The sequence below is a fragment of the Echinops telfairi genome, unplaced genomic scaffold (genome assembly GCF_000313985.2).
Source record: "Echinops telfairi isolate 266 unplaced genomic scaffold, ASM31398v2 ScPeMD7_7469;HRSCAF=8507_0, whole genome shotgun sequence".
In the NCBI taxonomy this organism is placed as follows: domain Eukaryota; kingdom Metazoa; phylum Chordata; class Mammalia; order Afrosoricida; family Tenrecidae; genus Echinops; species Echinops telfairi.
In genome coordinates, this window is record NW_022111372.1 from 9722977 (window position 1) to 9744658 (window position 21682).

Consider the following 21682-nt stretch of genomic DNA (forward strand, 5'->3'; position numbering starts at 1 on the left):
TCTCAATTTCAGCACTTTACGGCCATCAGCCGGCTATGACAGAGAGAGATGAGGCTTCCTACCCTAGAAAAGAATTAGTCTGGCAAACCAAGTTGTAGTTTGACCTGTCTTATAGGATCGTTTTGAGTTGTCATCAACTGTATGGCAGTTAATTGAGTTGAGTTATTGCCTAAATAATTTTTCTAAATGATCATCATCTAATAAGAATATTAAAATTTTATATGGAAAAACAAATTGTGAAGTGGCATTGAAATCATTTCCCTCCAGCCCTGTGTGTTTATTATCTACTCCTGTCTATTGAATACAGCACACTACAAACAAAATTATACTTGACTATGCGAACTACAAGCTTTGTTCATTACTTAAGGAACTCTCAATAGCACAATGCAGGAGACACTGCAAAATGTCCCAGAAGATTTGATTTGTCTGTAAATTTGTCTGTAAAATAGAGAGGCCACCATGTTCAAATATAGTTTTTGCACTCCATATTTCTAGACTCATGACTTTTATTTCCTGATTTCTATCTTATAACTCCTATATTTCCTGGAATAACCAAAAATCAAATGTAGACATGAGATCCAGTCATTGGAAGAAATAATTATATAAGGGCTTCATCTAGGTATGATATAGTCAAGAACAACTTGTTAATGGTAAATTTAAAATGAGAAGAGTTATTTTGACTTCTTAGGAATTTATCTCAATTATTATGAAAAATTATGAATTTGTTTACTACAATATGAGAAAAACTTGTACATACATTTTTGTTATGTTGATATATGCACCTACTAGTGTTTTTTTTCTTTTTTAAATCATTTTATTAGGGGCTCATACAACTCTTATCACAATCCATACACACATCAATTGGGTGAAGCGCATTTGGACATCATTATCAAAACATTTTCTCTCCACTTAATCCCCCGACATTAGGTCCTCATTTCCCCCCCCCTCCCCGCTCCCTCCTCCCTCATGAGCCCTAGATAATTTATAAATTGTTATTTTGTCATATCTTTCCCTGTCCGACATCTCCCTTTACCCACTTTTCGGAGGTCACATATAGTTCCTTGTAATCGGTTCCCTCTTTCCAACCCAATCTCCCTCCACCCTCCCAGTATCACCACTCACACGACTGGTCCTGTAGGGATCATCCGCCCTGGATTCCCTGTATTTCCAGTTCCTATCTGTACCAGTGTACATCCTCTGGTCTAGCCAGACTTATAAGGATCATGATAGTGGGAGCAGGGAGGAAACATTTAGGAACTAGGAGAAAGTTGTATTTTTCATTGTTGTTACATCGCACCCTGACCATGACTATGCTGAATAATTAAATATTTTATTAAAAGAATAATTATAATTTAAAATGTATTAGAGCTAAGTTTTAATATAAGTAAATAGTGTAGAACCATATCAGTGCAAAAATATGCAAATATAATTATATTCTAGAAGTTTTGGGGTTTTGTTTTTATTTCTTTCCCCACAACATGGCCAGTTTAATCTAGTTTCTTTTATCATGCTTATGTTCCTATGTCTATTTCTATGGTTAGGTAATTCACCTTCGTATTCATTTATACAAATATACCATTTGATATTTACCTCTTGTTCCTTTTGACATTTGTAGTCTGCAATCAGCATACTTTATCTTATTCCCTATCAGCCCTTTTCTGCATATTTGTTATTTGTTTCTTTATCGACATCTCCTGCAATACTGCCCAGCAAAAGTGATGCCCGACTTTCCCGGCATTCTTAAGACAAAACCTGCGAAAGGCTTTTAGACCAGGACTGGAAAATTGTACCTGTTTTTTAATAAGATTTTTGAAACTATTTCTCTGGAAAAATACAAGTAAACCATTTATTCTGAAATGATCTTTTGAAAAACATTTATAGGCAAGTATTTTAAAATGTATTTCCTGTCAAAGCAAAGAGTTTGCATAAATCCATTTGCAAGTTAAAGTCTTGAAACCAAAATAATTTCTTATAGTACATTTATTTAACACCTGTCTTAAGGGATTTTTGAATGAAATTTACTTTTAACTGTGATAATATATTAATGGCTGTGACTTTCTGATAGAGTACAGTTAGAAATAAGATAATACTTTATTATCTTTCCCATAGGGAATCAAATAAATATTTGAAAGAAGAATAATTTGGGCTTTTTTATTTTTAAAAGAAAGTTTGTAAAAAATATCTCAAATCATTGTTAACATGTCAGTTGTTAAAATACTGTTTGAAAACCCAAGCAAAAAGACCCACAAATCATAAAATTGAAGACTATCAGTGAGACATTTTCCTCTACCTCTTGAGTTGAACTTTTTTTCTTGTATAAAATTCAATTTTAAAAATAATTTTCTAATGTAATATCCTTTCTCATTGCGTGTTAATTGATTTAATAAAGTTGTTTTCTTTTATGTTTTTAAGATACACTTTTTAATGGCCTTGGCCTTGGAGCAGTCATTGGCTTGGGCGTTGCAGCGCTATTGCTAATCCTTGTGGTAACAGATGTCAGCTGCTTCTTTATTCGACAATGTGGCTTACTGATGTGTATCACCAGGAGGATGTGTGGGAAGAAAAGTGGCTCCAGTGGCAAAAGTAAAGAACTCGAAGAGGGCAAGGCTGCATACCTGTGAGTACCGGGAATCTGCATCACATCAGGGGAAACAGTGCCAGAGACAAGGTTCAGTGCTTGGTGTCCAGACAGGGTAGAGTTTCATTATATGGCTACTGGACAAACTGTTCTCAAAGTTAGTTTGACATTTTAATTGTTTAATTAAGCACTTACTAGTAGCTGTCTTTGAATTTAAGTGTGGATTTTCTGGAAAGAACAGTATGTCCATGTTCACATTTGTTTAAAGATACTGCTGCATTTTTTATCCAAGTAATTATGTCAAGTTTAACATCTTCTACCATCACTTCAGAATTTGGGTAGAACCAGACAGATTATTGGTAACACATTAATTTTCATACTTTATTGTAACTAATCTGTTGAATATGTAGTGGAATCCACTGTGATTTAAATTAATGTTTACCTGTGAACTAATAAAATTGAGCAGTTATTCTGATTTTCATCATTTAAGTACAATGTTTTATTACAGTCACTTTACAAGTAGTCTATCCATTTTACTATTATCTTTCTTGACTGTACTGCTCTATATTCTCCACTGAAATGGTAATGTCACCAGTAAAATATAAATTTACAATGCAACAGAGGTAGAAAAGTCCGGATTATGTTTTATTTTTCATATAGTGTTATTAATATTGCATGTAGGAAATGGGGCAATTGTCCTTTCTTCACTATACAATAATTATTTTTTGTCACTTATCAAATTACTGTGTATAAGTGGTTCTGCTTCTGTGCTCATTATCCCATTAATTGTTCGCTTTCTTTAGCATTTCACCAATAACAGACTATATCGTTATGATCACTCTGTAACAGTTCTAATAAGCTGATATTTTAAGCTGCTTACAAAGTATCACTTTGTTACCCCTTTTCATGAGTTTTGTACCTATTCTTTAAATTATCTTGAAACTCCTACACACACACACACACACACACACACGCACGCACGCACGCACGCGCACATACACATGTACAACTAAGACCCCAAACCGCAACTACTATTAATTTGTTTCTAACTCAGCAACCCTTTATATACATATAAAGCTTTTGAAGTTGTAATTCTGTATGGGAGCAGATAGGCTCAACTTACTTTTATGGAGCAGCTAGTGGGTTTGAACCACTGACCTTGCAAGGTAACAATCTAGTTCTTGGCTGACAGCTACACAAGGGCTCCTTAAAAACACACCACACACCATACACACACATATACACATACACCCTATGATTGCGATTTCTTTAAATCTAAACATGAATTATCAGAGAACTGATAACTGTACAAAATAAATCCTTTCAAACTACGAATCAATAATTTTCTTCTTGCTTTTTAAAAGCCCAGGTTGATGGATGCAATCAAATTGTAAAAAGTAATGAATTCTCTCACCTGAAGGCTTTATCAGGTTGCTGCATATATCATAGAGGATTGTGTTGTGACAAATCCGAAAAGGCCATGGTAGGGGACTTTGGAGAAAATTGGGGAGCCAATAAATAATAATTAGTGCAGAATGCCAAAAAGATTCTCAGTGTGAAAATGGTGATATTTGCACAACTCTTAAATACATTTAATTCATTGAATTGCACAGTATGTGAACTATATGACTATACGTCAATACAACATAAAGTTTTTTAAAAGGGTAATGGTCTCCCTCTCTGAGAAGCAAATAAAAGGACCTTGACAGGCCTTTAATAATAACAATGCTGATAATTTGAGATTATAATCTATTGAAATTAAAGAAACAAAATATAATCAATCATTGCAGTAACAGTTATATTTTAGGAAATAAATATTTAATTGCAACATTAAGATTGATATTGCAAATTGAAAAATATGTAATTACTTTTCATAAACTTAATTACAACAATAATTAGGGTTTTTTTTTAAAAAATAAGAAAATACTTGATTTAGTCTTCTTTTTAAATATTATGGCTGTGTTTAGTTCCAGATTTCTAAAACGCAGTGGAATTGATTTTTAAATGTTCTCTTTTCTAAGAGGTGTCAAATTGTTATGTCTTACTTGGTGGAATAATATTGCTTTCTGTTATTTGCTACAAATCTTATTCCTTTTGTTGAAAAAATTGAAAGAGTGTTTAATCAAAGTATATTTCTGCTTTAATCAATTTGTTATTATTTCTTAACCCTTTCTATTCTTGACTGAGGCTTTCACTCAAATTGTTCTTTACAGTCACAGAAGACTTTAAGTGGAGCAGATACAGTTAATGATGCCACATAAATGCCATATAATATTTTATTGTTGACCATATTGCATTCAAGAGACTGTATGGTACATTTGTAAATTAATGTATTGTCTTGTTTCTTAATGTTCTGTTCTCAGTTCTTTTAGTAAATCATTCATCCCATAACTTCAAATAGAGACCTATGTAGATGTTTTTGTTGCTATTAGTTGCCAACAAGTTGATTCCAACTGAGAGAGCCTCTGGGGAGAAGAGAACAGAACACTGCGAGTCTTGTACCATCCTCATAGCTACTCTTCCGTTCCAGACCCTTGTTTCAGCCACTGTGTCAGTCCATCTCTCCAAGGGCCTTCTATTCGGCTCTCCCTCTGCTTTATCAAGCATGATGGTCTAGGGACTGGAGTTTTCTGACAATGTGCCCAAAGAACACGAGATGAAGTCTTTCCATCCTTGCCTGTTACGATAATTCTTGCTAGACTTTTGGCAATATGCGGTACTTTCAAATGCACCCTTTCTTCTTCAGTTTTCCTCATTTCATGTTTAACTTTCATATGTATATGATGTGATTGAAGATATCATGGTTGGGATCAGGTATTACCTGAATCCTCAAAGTAAATTTCTTGCTTTTCAATACTTTAAATAAGGTCTTGTGCAGAAGATCTGGCTAATGCCATGCATAACTTGATCTCTTGACTGCTGCTTTCATGATCATTAATTGTGGATCAAAGCAAAGTGAAATTCCATACGACTTCAATCTTTTGTTCATTTGTCATGATGTTACCTATAAGTCCACTTAAGAAAATTTTTGTTTTATTTACATAGAGTTGTAATTCACACTGAAGGCTGAAATCTTTGATCTTCATCAGCAAGTGATTCAAATCCTACTTTCACCAAACAAGATTGTGTCATTGGCACATTGCAGGTTGTTAATAAACATTCCTCCAAATCCTGATGCTGCATTCTTCTTAATATCATTCAGTGTCTATGATTATTTGCTCATTATACAGATTGTATATGTATTGTATGAGGATGTAACCGTTTCTTGATTTGTATTCTGGAATTCCCATTCTTCTCAAGGATATATTTATATATATCCATACAGTTATATCTTTGTATAGTCAAAAATACAAATAAACAAAGTAAACATATTTTTAATATTTTCTCCATTTAACTAGGATTCATCTGGTGTCAGCAATAATATCTTTAGTTCCACATCATCTTCTGTATGATGGAAATGTTGAATTATGTACAACATTTTTTCTTTCATGTAATATCAATGATGTTATTCTTTAATTTGACCATTCTCTTGGGTCACCTTTCTTTGGAATAGGTACAAATAATGATCTCTTCCAATAATTTGGCCAAGTCTCTGTCTTCAAAGTTTTGGTATAGAGAGTTGAGTGCATCCAATTCTCCATCAGTTTGTTGAACCAGCTCAATTTGTGCAGGTTGGACTTCTTCCTTCATTAACTGTTTCTTGCTTATATGCTACCACTTGAAAGGCTGAATATCAAATTATTTTTGATAGAGTGACTGTATTCTTTACGTATTCCTTGGATGCTTCTGGCATCATTCAAGATTTTTCCATAAACTCTGAATATTTCAACTTAAGGCGCATTTTTTTTTGAGTATTTTTACCTTAAGATATAGTGAAAGTTTTCTCCTTTTTGTTTTTCTACCCTAGATCTTTGTACATTTCATTATAATATTTTACCTCATTTTTATGGAGGTACTCTTTGAAATTTCCTCTTAAGCTCTTTGACTTCATCATTTCTTCCATGTTCCTTAGCTACTGTATGATTAAGAACAAGTTTCAGGGTCTCTTCTGACATCCACTTTGACCTGTTTTTCAATTGACCTTTTTCTTTCTTCGTGTATGATATTTTTGATGTTACCCCACAGCACATCATATCTCTGTCATTAATATCTAATTTGCCTAACCTGTTCTTGATATTCAGGTAGAATATACTCAAGGTCATATTTTGGTGTTCATGGTCTTTTTGAAATTTTCTTCAACTTCAATCTGAACTCACATCTGAGTTATGGAAGGCCAGTTCCACAACCAGACACTGATCTATTTTTAGCACCAATATTATCGTCTCCAGGGTCTCTTCTCATAGATTTACTCAATTTGATAGAGTAAATTCTTTATGGAGATGTCCTTTATGGAGATGTCCACGTCCGCAGTTGGATTTTGTGTTGTTGAGAAAATGTACTTGTGATGAAGAAATTCTTGGTCTTGAAAAATTCTATCATGGGATAAATTTTCATATTTCATAATTTTAAAAATATCATTCAAAGTATTTATGAAAAATGGACATAGAAAAATGACATCATGAGGTTGAGATATGCTTGAAAATACAATTAGTAAGGTCATTTTACAGTCTGCTATCCATAATTCCAGAAAGCAACTGTTATTCAATTAAAGGCTTTGTAGGGTTTTGTGGAAATTACACATCATGAGTCAACTTGAGGATATTAAGGGTGAAGGGGTGGTGTCTTGCTTGTGGAATCAGGTCACAACCTGATGACACCTCCTTGTGGGCGTGACCTTCTCATGAGGATTCTGGGAATTTCTTCTCTCTTCTTCCTTGGTGATTGGACCAGTGTTCTGCTGCTTGAGCTAGATCTTTGCCTCAACCATGTGCTGCACTACCTGTGGGCTGAGGCAACCTGTGGATCATGTCGCTACAGCTTGAGACTTCTTTGAAATCTGCTTCATTCTGCTCCTGGTGCGTGCATCACTTGAGTTGGAGATCCCATCGGGCCTACTTTGCTAAGATCTCAGGGAAACCAACTGTCACTGCCCCACTCTGCTGTCTGCTGCCTGCAGGGCTGACTCTGCCTGTCTTGCCTGATGGAATACTCCTATTTCTGCTTCCTTGAACTTGGACCAACAGCCTGTGTGAGTTGAAGGACCTTCAGTATATGAACTGTTACATGAAAATTAGTTGAATTAAGCCCTCAGTACTGCTCTGTGAATGATTTAGCCATTATATTCTTTCTCGCTGTATAAACCTATCTTCATATATGTATAATTATGTGTCCAATTTTCATTTCTCTAGAGAATCCTGCCTAACACAGGTTTCTTTTGTAAACATTGGATATGCATTTCCCTCTTTAATCTCATAACATATGTTTTTGGGCTGGGTTGACTAAAGAAGCATATCAGTGAAACTTATTTATGTATAAAAGAGAGCTTTATATCAAGAAATAATTATATATCAAGAGAACAACCCAGTTTGATCCAACTCAAGTCCATAAATCTGATACTATCCCAAAAGTCCCTCCTTAGACTCATAGGTACACACAAAATGCCGATTATAGGAATATCATCAGCCAATTGCCCTAAACTCCAGTGGATCCCCAGTCGGTGGAAACATGGCAGGATTCTGGCAGCTCTCAGGTGTCAAGCAAAGTGGAAACAAAACGAGAGGGGGCGGTTCCCTGGGTCTTCCTTATGAGCAGGGCTTCCCCACAAGGAGGCACCATCAGGTAGTGGCCTGATTGACAAGTTGATGACCACCTCTACGTTTTTATATATCTTCCATTTGCCAGGAAATTATGTAAATACCACAGTGTGCATTAGGAATGCTTACACTCCTTTACAGATGAAGACTATAAGATTTGGCTAGAGATACTAAAAGGATACCTGGTGGTATAATGGCTTAGGTATTGGGCTGCTACCAGCAGGAAAGCAGTTCTCCTCCCCCAGCTATAGAGTAGGAAAAAGATGAGCCTGTGCCCTTCAGACGAGATCTCCTGCAAAGCAGGAATTCATCTTCCAGAAAGGCTTACGCTTTTCAGAAACCACAGGGCCAGTTCTACTCTGTTGGAAAGGGTTCACTTCTATCACCAAGACCACATTTTCCCATTACTGTGCTTTGCTCTTTTTTCCAACTCTGCATTGAATAAGAAATAATATCACTGCATGTTGATTGCATATTTGATCAAGTTCAGACTAAAATGTTGGTAGAATTTTTCTATTTCTGCATCACTAGCTTTAGTTATTGATGTACAAATTTGAATAATTGTTGTATTGACTAGATTTCATTTTTATATATAAACATTATCCTATATATAATTCTGCTGTACATAATATCATAAACAGCATCATACTTCAAGATAGATATTGAAATTTCCTTTTTGGTGATGAATAAAACATCATTCCCCTTGATTTTTGATTCCCAACATAGTAAATCATATGATTTTCTGATTGTAAAAGGCCAATACCAGTCTACTTCATCTATCTAATGCCTAGAATATTAATCTTCTGCACTCCACTATAGTTTTAATTACCTCTAAATTTTCCAGATTCATACTTTGTACATACCAATTTCCATTTAATAGTTGATGGTTGCAGCTTTTTCTTTTCATTTTGAGTTGTGTCCATCAGCAAATGAAATTCCAGAAGGCTTTGCTACCTTAGGCTTTACACCATCCATGCCATTACGGTGAATTCTGCTTTGAAAGTAGTTCTATCTTAGTCATATTTTGAATGCCTTCTGTCCTGAGGGGCTCATCTCGTGGCATAATCCCTGATAATGTTTTTTTTAAGTCAGTAAGTAACAATATTTTCATCCTGCTTTAGGCTGGGTTTAATAGAGAAATAAATCCAGTGACACTCATATATACATCAGAAAGAGCTTATATTAAGAAGTAATAATATATCACAAAAACATCCCAGCTCAGTCCAATTCAAGTCCATAAATGTGATACTACACCTTAAGTCCCTCTTTAGACTCATGCAGTCACAAGCAATGATGCAGAATGCAGGAATATCACAGAATATCACAGAATGCTGGTAGTATGGATAAAATGGAGGTGGTAACACCACAAGGCTCTGGAAGAAAGTAGGGTGAGCCAGCAGGAAAGTGAAGCTAGAGTGAGAGGAGGAGGCTCCCAGGGCCTCCTTATGGGAAGGTCCGGGCCACACGGAGGCACCATCAGGCTGTCACCTGACTGACAGGTTGAATATCACCCCTACACTTTTATATATCTTCAAGATAACATAAAATTATGCAATTACCATATTATCCATAGGATTTTCCTCTGAAGTGGAAGGCTTCTTCTGTGGCCTAAGTCTGGAAGTTCTGCTGAAAACTGTTTCAAAACTGCTGGTTTTGAAAGACCACTGTCATAGCTTCCAGTTATCACAGCAATACACAAGTCACCACATAGGACAAAGTGACAATATATATGAGTATAAAATTAATGTTTAGATTTGATCCTCACCTTCCTCTAGGGCTTTAGCTGTATTTTCAAAATGCCTGCTAGTTTGCAATGCCTAAGGAAACTGTCAGTTGCTAAAATTTGAGATGTCTACTATTTAGTGTAGAATTGTTTAAATATATGTTATTGTCCATCTCCATTAATGAAAAAATCATATTTAAAATTACACTTCAAGCCTAGGTAAATTCTCCAGCTTCCTACAGCACCAACTGAACTAAAATCTCGCTTTTCTCTGTGCTTTCATCTTCTCTAATTTATTATGTTCTATGTTCCTTACAAGTCTCAATTATTTAATATGATCTATGAATTAAAATGCACCATGACAGTAAATACATTATTTTATTGACATAAAATAATCAACCATACTGAATTCAACATCAGCCTCCTTTATTTCAAATTAATGTTCATGAATGACTGATAATTTTCTCTCACATGTGATAATGCCTTTATTTTTTCCTTCTCCCTGGTATCTATTATACAAAAAAGCAGAGGGTGACAAAACTCATGACAAAACAACTTATGATATTGTTTTCCAAAAATTAACTCAAGCACTTTGGGCATTTTTCCTTAAAAAGGTCCTGATTTCCACTATATTGTTTTCTTCCACATTGTAAAAGAGAATTATATTCCGTCTTTTTTCCGGTGGCTGTTGAAATACTTAAAGACACTGAGGAAAAACAGATGCGTTTGAATCCAAGGGCTCAGCATTCTACCACCCCTCTGCTGTGGAGTTAATTAAAACTCAGAGTGTCCCTATGGGATGGAACAGAACTGCCCCCTCTGGATTTCTAAAACCTTACATCTTTAGGAAAGAAGATTGCTGGTTGTGTTGAACTACTGACCTTATAGTAGCAGCCTGATATATAATCCAATATGCCAGTAGGCATCCTTAGTTTAATCTTATTTCTTCACCTGTAAAATAATATAAGTATCTCTAATGCATGTATTGTGAGTTAAATAGGGAAATGTGTGCACATTTTCCAAAAGAAATTACACATTCCTTTTTTATTGAATAAGTATTGCTTTCTGGAATTATGTGTAGGAGACCTGGGATAACCGTACTGATTTCATCGTCCAGCCCATCTCAGCATCACCACTCCATTTGTCTCTGTTTTTCATAGATACTTTGAATATTTTAAAATTTATTATGTATTAAATTAGCACTGATCTTCAATTTTTAAAAAAATGAAATCCAATTGTTCTTAATCATTGTCACCTGTACATTTTGGGGGCACAAAACATGATAAAGAAGAAATAGGAATTTAATTTTATTTGAAAGAGATTTTAATGAAAATATGATAGAGTGGGATCAATTCTCTATGTAATACCTCAAGATTTCTTCATGAAAACATATTCTATTCATAAAAACCTATTGTTCATTAACTTTTAAATCTTTATCATTATTTATTTAGTTATTTATTTTTAATTTATTTTTAAAATTATTTTATTGAGGGCTCGTACAATTCTTATCACAGTCCATATATACATACACTGTGTCAAGCATATATGTACATTTGTTTCCCTCATCAATCTCAAAACATTTGCCTTCAACTTTAACCCTTAATATCATTTGCTCATTTTCCCCCTCCCTCCCCACTAGCCCCTCCCTCATGAACCCTTCATAATTCATAAATTATTATAGTTTTGTCATAATTTACACTGTCCGAGATCTCCCTCCCCCCTCTTCTCTGCTGTCCATCCCCCAGGGAGGAGGCAATACTTAGATTCTTGTAATTGGGTCCCCCCTTCTACCCCACATTCCCTTCACCCTCCAGTCATCACCCCTCTCACCACTGGTCCTGAAGGAGTCCTCTATCCTGGATTCCCTGTGTTTCAAGTTGCAATCTGTACCAATGTACATCCTCTGGTCTAGCTAGATTTGCAAGGCAGAATTGGGATCATGATATTGGTGGGGAGGAAGCATTTAAGAACTAGAGGAAAGTTATATGGTTCATCGTTGCTACCCTGCACCCTGATTAGCTCATCTCCTCCCCACAAACCCTCAGCAGGGGGGTGTTCAGTTGCCTACATTTTATGGGCACTCATACAACTCATCACAATCCGTATATGTCAAGCACATTTGTATATTTGTTGCCCTCATCATTCTCAAAACATTTGCTCTACAATTAAGGCCTTGGTATCACCTCCTCATTTTCCCACTCCCTCCTGCTGATCCCTCCCTCATGAACCCTTGATAATTTATAAATTATTATTTTTTGTCATATCTTACACTGTCCAACATCTCCCTTCACCCAATTTTCTGTTGTCCATTCCCCAGGGGAGATTATATGTAGATCTTTGTAATTGGTTCCCTCTTTCTACCGCACTTTCCTTCTACCCTCCAGTATCACCACTCTCACCACTGGTCCTGAGGGATCATCTGTCCTGGATTCCCTGTGTTTCAAGTTGCAATCTGTACCAATGTACATCCTCTGGTCTAGCTAGATTTGCAAGGCAGAATTGGGATCATGATATTGGTGGGGAGGAAGCATTTAAGAACTAGAGGAAAGTTGTATGATTCATTGTTGCTACACTGCATGCTGACTGGCTGATCTCCCCGCGACCCTTCCGTAAGGGGATGTCCATTTGCCTACAGATGGACTTTGGGTCTCCACTCTGCACTCCCCCTCATTTACAATGATATGATTTTTTGTTCTTTGATGCCTGATGGCTGATCCCTTTGACACCTCATGGTCACACAGGTTGGTGTGCTTCTTCCATGTAGGCTTTGTTGCTTCTGAGCTAGATGGCCGCCTATTTAACTGCAAGCCTTTAAGACCACAGACGCTATATCTTTTGATAGTCAGACACTATCAGCTTTCTTCATCACATTTGCTTATGCACACATTTGTCTTTGGCGATCATATCAGGAAAGTGTGCATCATATAATGCCAATTTAATACAAAGTATTCTTGCATTCTGAAAGTACTTGAGCGGAGGCCCAATGTCCATCTGCTGCCTTAATACTAAACCTATAAATATATCCAAGTAGATCTATTTACCCATCATCCTGTATAAATGCATTTACATATGTACATGCCTGTATTTAGACCTCTATAAATGTCCTTTACCTCCTAGTTTTTTCCTCTATTTCCGATTACTTTCCTCTTGTGCCACTATTATGCTCACCCTTAATTTCAGTTTCAGTAATTTCTCTCGGTTACATTGCTCTTGACATTTCCCTACCAGGCCTCTCACACCCTCCTTGCCACTAATTTTGGATCACTTGTCATCCCCCTATCCCTGGGTTAGTCAACATCACCTCCTTTCCCCCACCTCCCTCTCTCCCATGTCCCCCCAGAACCATCGGTCCCATTGTTTCACCTCCAGATTCTTCATCCAGCCTATCTAATCTAGATAGATCTGCATAGATAATAATATGCACGCACAAACAAAAACAAGGCTTAGCAAGACAAGGTGACAAAAGAGAACATGATGCTAGAGGTCAATGAACAGACCTTGAACTATTTACAGGTTATTCTTTTTGTTTTTTAATCATTGTTTTTAAAATAAAATTTTTAAATCACAAGATTTATGTTTTTTGATTAGTAGTTTTCTTATTAGTATTATTTTAAAATACAGACTCATTGTGAAGTATGTTGAGGAAGAAACAGTATAAAATTGAATTGGTATTAGTAGAAATGAACAGTGGTGGAGAGAAGCTGGTATAAATATCAGGTTGTTGATATAGCAAGGGAAATAAGTATTAAATATTCGTGGGACCAAGTAAGAAACTTGAATTTTATTTGAAATAGTTACTGAAAGATTTTTTAACAAATCTCTTTAGCTATTGTGTGATAAAATGGGTTATTAGTAGGTTGGTTAGGAATAAAGGAAATATTTGATATTAGAGAGGCAAGGTAAGAATCTTGAAATATCTATGTAATAAATGATAAATGTTTTACATTTGGACCACAGCAATATTATTAAAGATATATTAAAGTGAATAGATTCTAGCCAGAAATGAGAGATACTCACCTTATTATTAATTGATTAATCTTTGGAATAATACATAGAAATCAAGTAAGACCTTCCGGTTTCTCTCTTGAGTCACTGGTGGGAAGGTGATGCCATATTCAGAAGAAGCAGGTGTAAATAAGTTATGCTGTACGTTCTTTTTTTTAAAGCTCTATTATTATTTTTAGGTTATACACAGACACTTCTGTTTAGCTTCTCAGTTTAATTAAACTTAATGACCTGGAAAGACAAAAATGCATGGTTAATGCCATATTTATTATTCACATACAATTCATGCCACAGTTTTTTTTCATCTAATGAAAAGAGTTTTCACTATTTTTACAAAAAACATTTTCCGTGTATGTATACATATTCATATATCTACACATTCCTATATTTAAAGATATATGTATACATATTCAAAGCCTCAGTTATAATATTGAAATATCATATGGGAAAAAATAGAATGACATAGAAAGTATCAAAAGAAGATAGAATTTAACACACACCCCCACCACCACCACCTTTCCAAATAAAGGCTGATATTCAACCATTTCAGGAGATAACATTAGACCAAGAGCTTATGATGGTGCAGGAAATCTATTTGCACTGAAGGGATTGTAGAAAAACATTCACCAAGAATTGACAGAGTACTAAACTGGATACTTCACTATACAAAAGCAACACTAGAAATGCTTACTTTTCTATGCCAAAATATTTGGAATTGAGTTACCTGGTGAACACACTGGAATAGATGCCTATTTCTTCATGTCCATTTTAAAACATGTGATCTAACAATGCATATTTATCAAATAATTAATTAATATATAATTCAAGTAAGCTCTAGCTGAATAAAAGTGTAAAGCTGTGGCAGCACTGCTGTCTATATGTAGCTGCCAGAAATGCAAGCTGGACGCAGGAGAAGACATGCAACAAGTGATCACATGGAGATGGCAGCTAGCTCTGGGATGAAAAGAGAGACTAGCAGAAAGGTGCTTCCTTGTGTTTTCTTAACTTCACAAAGGCACTTGACTCTGTGTATTATAATAAATCAGGGCAACTTTATGTTGTTGTTAGGTACCATTGAGTCTGTTCCAGCTCATAACAACTATGCACAACAGAAACACTGCCCACTCTTGCACTAACCTCACAATTGTTCTTACTTGACCCCATTAGTACCGCCATGGTGTCGATCCATCTTGTTGAGGACTTTCCTTTTAACCCATTATGCCTCCAGGGATCCTAGGGTTTCTGAACAATGGCCATCCCAGAACACTTAAATGTGCTCCTGCAGAATCTGTGCATAGAGCAAGTCAGAGTCATTCCCTTCGATAAGGGAATATGTTGTGATGTTTGAAATTTTAAAAGAGAAAGGTGTATGTCAGAATGAATCAGAGAAGAGTGACTAAGTGAAGAACTTGACATGGGGCTCAGAGGAAGCCCAACTAAAACCCTCTGATAAGTCGACATTAGAGCCTTGCTTGCTGAAAGGGAAGAACAGCTGAAGCACTTAGTCTGGATTACACTTCAACCTAAAGAAAGCAAAAATCCTCACAACTGAATCAATACACCATGTGTGGTTAGATTTTATGTCAACGGATGAATGTGTAGAGGTCTAGTCCAACCTATCATCAAGACACAGCCTGATGACGCCTCCTTGGGAATGTGGTCTTTTATAAGAGAAAAGGCAAGAACCTCTGTCCCTCTCCAGCCCATGGCATTCCTCTATGATTAGATTATATGTGTGCCTCCAGCTGTGACCCCATGTGGTCCACAAACCTGGTGGGTCCCTTATTCCCTCCAACCTCAAATCCAGGCAACTCTGCCCTCAGCAGCCTGTAATTCCTCTTCTCGCTCCACCATTCTGCGTTACCAATTTGCAGTTACTTGAATCCGAAGAGGGCTCCAGCTAGCATTGGATCCATGGACTTATTTGGACTGGACTTGGACATCTTCTTGATATAAAATTATTTCCTGATGCAAAAGTCTTTCTTATACATATATGACTGTCACTGGTTTTGTTTCTCTTGACAACACCAGCCTAATACAAGCCACATATCAAACATGAAATAGCATTCAAGTTTTCAAGGATTTCATTTTACTTAGACATACAATAAACACCCATGGAATTGTCACTCAAAAATTCAAGCAATGTACAATATATAATTGGGCAAATATGATGCATTAAACTTTTTAAAACAAGGCCATCACATTAAGAGCTCATACATGCTTCACTCATGGTCTGTTGTTTTCCAGCATCCTAATCCTGATGGCCAACATTTGTCTCAGTTTGTCACACTGTGGTGGCTTCTGTGTTGCTGTAGTGCTGAAAGCTATGCCACTGGTATTTCAAATGCCAGCAGGCTCACCCAAAGTGAATAAGTTTTAACTGAGCTTTAGACTAAGGTTAGACTACAAAGAAGGGATTATTTGCCAACTTCCGAGGATATAGTTACTGAAAGCCTTCTGCATAAACTTAAACGTTGTCAAATACTGAAGGGCTAATGAATAGAAGCAGGATGTTGTCAGAGATAGTGTCAGAAAAGGGGCCCCTTGGATCAGAAAGCACTTGAAATGTGACTGAAGAGAAGCTGTTTTCTCAAGTAGTGTCGGCCAAGGTGAGGTGAATAGAGTAAAGCCCATGTAAGTAGAATCTTCAGGATCATCATTTACTGATGGGGCACAACTCAATGTAAGAAGAAACCACTGCAAGCATCTACCAATAGTCAGAACTTGGAAGGTATGAAGTATGAATCTAGGGAAATTGGAATTCCTAAAAAATTAAATAGAATGCATAAAGATCGATAACCTAGGCAATATTGAACTGTAATGGACTGTTGCTTAGTGTATTAGCCTGGGTACTTTGGAGAAACAAATCCACAGTGACTCATGTATAAGAGAGAGTTTTATGTAAAGGAAACGTGCATCACGAAAACATCCCAACCCAATGCTGCCCAAGCCTACAAGTCTAACATTAACCTATTAACCCAACACCAGTCCACAAAGTCCTCCACCTCACAAAACAGAGGCAATGATGCCGACTGTAGGAGGAAAGCTGAGTCAGTGAACGAATAAGCATCTCAGCACTAGCAGGGGTCTCCACACGGCTGCTCCAGCACCCACAGCTGCATCGGGATAGGTCCATGTAGCTTCTCCTTGGGGATGTCTTGTAGGAAGTCAATCTTGCAAACTGAAGCAGGGAACTGCTAAGGCAGCTGCACCAGGTGCAACCATCACAAAGCAAGAGACCCGAGAACTAGAAAGGTGAGGCTCACCACCCATTTATCCCTCCGCCTTTCAATTAGCCCCACATGTGATTATCGGCCAGGCTGGCACAATTAACTAACTCACTTAGATTAAAATTTTGAATCATTTTGAATCAGAAAATCATATGGTTTACTATGCTGAGAAACACTGTCATTGCATTCATTGTCATAAAGGACATTTCAAGAAATATCTTGATATACAATGCTATCTATGATAGGATTATAGTTATCTACCTTCAAGGAAAATCCAGTCAATACAACTATTATCCAAATTTATGCACTAACCACAATAGCTAGTGATGATGAAATTGAAGAATTCTACCAATATATTAAGTCTGAAATTGATTAAAGATGAAATAAAAAGCATTGATAGTTATTGGCAATTGGAATGCAAAAGTTAGAAAGAAAAGGAAGGAAAATAGTTGGAAAATATTATATTGATGATAGAAATGAAGCTGGAGATCACATGATAAAATTTTCAAGAACAAAATTTTATTCCTAGTAAATATCTTTTCTCAAAAGAACAAATAGATACTATGTATGGACTATATGTATGGACATCTCCAGACACAGAAATCAAATTGACTACATCGTGGAGAGAGAACCTGGAGAAGTTCAATTTCAGCAGCTAAAATCAGGCCAGTATCTGACTGTGGAGCATACTATGAATTGCTCATATGTAAATTCAGGTTGAAGTTGAAGAAAAATAAAACTTGTCCACAAGATACACAATATGATCTTTAGTCTATACCAACTGAATTTTGAGAACATTTCAAGGACAAACTTGACACACTGCACACTAGTAACACAAGATCTGCTGAGCTATGGGAGGGCATCAAGAATAGCATTCGTGTATAAAACCAAAGGTCAGTAAAAATACAGGAAAAAGGAAAAAATCAAAGTGAATATGAGGAGAGACTCTCTGATTTGGTCTTAGTCATAGAGTAGCTAGCAAATGGATCAAATGAAGTCAACGAGTTGAATATAAAATTTTAAAAAGCAGCTTGACAAGACAAAGTGAAATATAATAATGAAATGTGCAAAGACCTACAACTAGGAAAACAAAAAAGAAGAACACTCAGCATATTGAAAGAACTCAAGAAAAAAATCAAGACTTCAGTTGAGATGTTGAAAGATCCTATGGACAAAATTCTGAATGATGCAGGAAGCATCAAAAGAAAATACAAAGAATACATAGAGTCACTGTACTAAAAGTAATTAGTTGACATTCCTTCATTTGAAGAGGTAGCATATGAGCAAGAACCATAATGCTGAAGGAAGAAGTTCAAGGGGCACTGAAAACTTTAGCCCAAAACAAGGCTCTAAGAATTGATGGAATACCAATTGAAATGTTTCAAAAAGTTGAAGAAGCACTAGAAGCACTCACTCATTCATGCAAGGGAATTTGGAAGACAACTACTTGGCCAACTTACTGGAAGAGATGTATGTTTGCACTTATTCCAAATAAAGGTGGACCAACAGAATGCTCAAATTTTGGAGCAATAGAATGCAAGTATAATTTTTCTGAAGATCACTCAACAATGGTTGCAGTAGTCCTTGGGCAGGGAATAGCCAGAGGTTCAGACCAGACTGGGAAGAGAACATGGAGGAAGTGATTTAACTTCTGATATTAGATGAATCTTGGCTCCTATCTGAGAACCTCATAAAGATGTTTATCTGTGTCTTATTTACTATACCAAGGCATTTGACTATGTGGATATACCTAACTACAGATAACCTTGAGAAGAAGGGGAAGTCAAGAACACTCGATTGTGCTCATGAACTTTTGTATGAATCACAAGGCAATCGTGGGAAAAGAACAAGAGAATATTGCTTGGTTTAATATTAGGTAGGTATACTTCTGGGTTGTGTGACATTTCCATACTTTTGATTCAATCTGTGTACTGAGCAAATCATCAGAGAAACTGAATTATATGAAGAAGAATGTGGCATCAGGATTAAGGAAAGGTTTATTAACAATCTGCAATATGCAGAAGACACAGCCTTGTTTGCTGAAAGTCATGAGGACTGGAAGCATTTGCTGTTTAAGATAAAGGACTACAGCCTTCAGTATGGATTTCAACTCAGTGTAAATAAGATCAAAATCCTCGTAACTGGATGAATAGGTAACATCATGATAAATGGAGAAAAGAGTGTAGTTGTCAAAGATGCTTTTCTTTGTTTGTTTTGGGTCTTTTTCTGCCAATACAATTACCTGATCCCATGGACACTCATGATCACACAGGCTGGTGTGCTTCTTCCATGTGGGCTTTGTTGGTTCTCTTCCAGAGAACCAACTTGTTTATCTTCAAGCTTCTAAGTCTCCAGATGCTGTCTTTTGATAGCTGGGCACCATTAGCTTTTGTCACCACATTTACTTGTGCATCCATTTGTGTTGGAGGCTGAGCATCACAGAATGCCAGGTTGTTAGGACAAAGTTTTCTTGTGTTGAGGGAGGTCTTGAGCAGAGGCCCAAAGTTAATTCAGTACCTCCTGTATTGTCCTATAAACATGTGTACATAGGCCCAAACCTCTATTTTTGTGAATTAATATAACATTTATACACACTTATGTTTATAACTCTATACATAGCTTTGCTTCCTAGATCTTTCCTTTGTTTCCTTTACCTTCCTCCTGTCTCACTAATCATATTCTCCCTTCTTCTGCTCTTAGTAATTCTTCTCAGCTAAATTGCCATTGCTCCAACATGCCCATCATCTCTACATCCTCCTTGTTGTTGATTTTAATTCTCTAGATGTCTGCCTGTCTATGGTTTTGTTTGATCACCACTCCCCTCCCTCTATCTCTTCTTCCCCTCTAGTCCCCCAGAATCATTGGTCCCACTGCTTTCTCATCGGGCTTGCTTCCTATGCCTATCTTTTATAGGTAGCAAATCCACGATAATGGAGACCAAAAAAAAAGTTTGAATAAAAAAGAGAGAAAAATCTAGCAAAAAAATCTGAAAAAAACATATAAATTCCAGGTCTGTCCACTGACCTTTATGACTATCTCCCCACCTTTTGTAAGGGCTTCTGGGAATTGCCCCTTCTAGCCTGAAGTCTATTATGGGGACTGCTCAAGGGCTTTGTGACTTTGCTTTTTTCCCATTGCTGATCTCTTAGGTTTCCTTCTTGGTTCGCCCACTGTGGGAGATCCAGACAAGACCCACGCCCCACTGTGTGCTCCCAGTAACGTCCTCTGTCACGTTATGCTCCAGTGAGGGGACATTGTGTCTTGAGCTGTTGTCAGCTCTACAGTCCTCCCTGTGCTTTAGCAGCTCTGTGTATGGATGTCGTCCTCAAGGCTTGGTGTGCCGATAAGGGGTCTAGTCCATCACTCTCTCTTTTTCCTTCATGGTTTGCTTCCGTATGGGCATGGCATGCCGGCGGCCCCTTTCCCCAACCTATAAGTTTAGTGTTATCCTCTGTAACACACACTTCGAAGGAGGTGGTCAGTTTGGCTCTGATTGGGGCCAGCCCTGTAGCTCCATTTGTCCTCAAGATTTGGCCAACCATGGTGGTTTGCATGCACACTCCCATTTTTGTGGAGATATAAATAATACCCTCCCCTTAAAACATATTGTTGAGAATGAATGGGGGTCGGGGGTGGAGCAGAGTCCCAAAACGCAACTGTAGACAATGGGATATCCCCTCACATCAGGATCACAAGGAAGGGATGAGTCAACCAGGGCACAGTATAACACCCATGAAACACACAATATTCATCTGGCCCATTGAGGTGTCCTCACGCCCCACTATCATGACCTCAGTCTCGCCTTTCACTTTGAACTAGACCATACCATATACACTGGTTCAAATAAGAGCTTATGACACATGGAATCCAGGCAGACAAACCTCTCAGGGAAAGAAAAGGGAGTAGCTATACCAAGCGGGTAGGGGGAAGAAGGTGAGGAAAGGGGAAAAAGGGGGAACTACAACCCCCTCCCCCTCCCACGCCCCTGCCCTTGTGAGGGGGATGAACAACAGAAACTTGGGCAAAGGGAGACAGAGGCCAGTGTAAGGTTTGAAATTAATAGTCATGAGGATGGGAGGAGAAGGAGAGAGAGAAGCTGATAATCGAGTCAGACAGAAAGTAAATGTTTTGAAAATAATGATGGAAACATATGTACAAATATGTTTGATACAACTGATGTATGGATTGTTACAAGAGCTGTAAGAGTTCCCAATAAAATTATTTTAAAAAATTTAAAAAAAGAATTTTTTTCTTGCTTGGAGACACAATCAATGCTCATAGAAGTAACAGTCAAGAGAGTATAAGATAAGGAGCTGATACCAAGGGCACAAGTAGAAAGCAAATCTTTTGAGAATGATGATAGCAACAAATGTACAAATGTGCTTTACATAATAGATGTATGTATGGGTTGTGCTAAACATTGCTTGAGCTCCCAATAAAATGATTATATATA

The 21682-nt window shown here is 36.9% G+C and overlaps 1 protein-coding gene across 1 annotated transcript in view; it reads left to right on the forward strand.

Annotated features, from left to right (window-relative positions):
* The window catches only part of NCAM2 (neural cell adhesion molecule 2), a 590430-nt gene that overhangs the window by 555466 nt on the left and 13282 nt on the right, over positions 1-21682 (forward strand). Inside the window, exon 16 of the mRNA XM_004711304.2 lies at positions 2413-2617. Within this exon, the coding sequence (XP_004711361.1) occupies positions 2413-2617 (205 nt within the window). The remainder of the gene's footprint in view (positions 1-2412; positions 2618-21682) is intronic.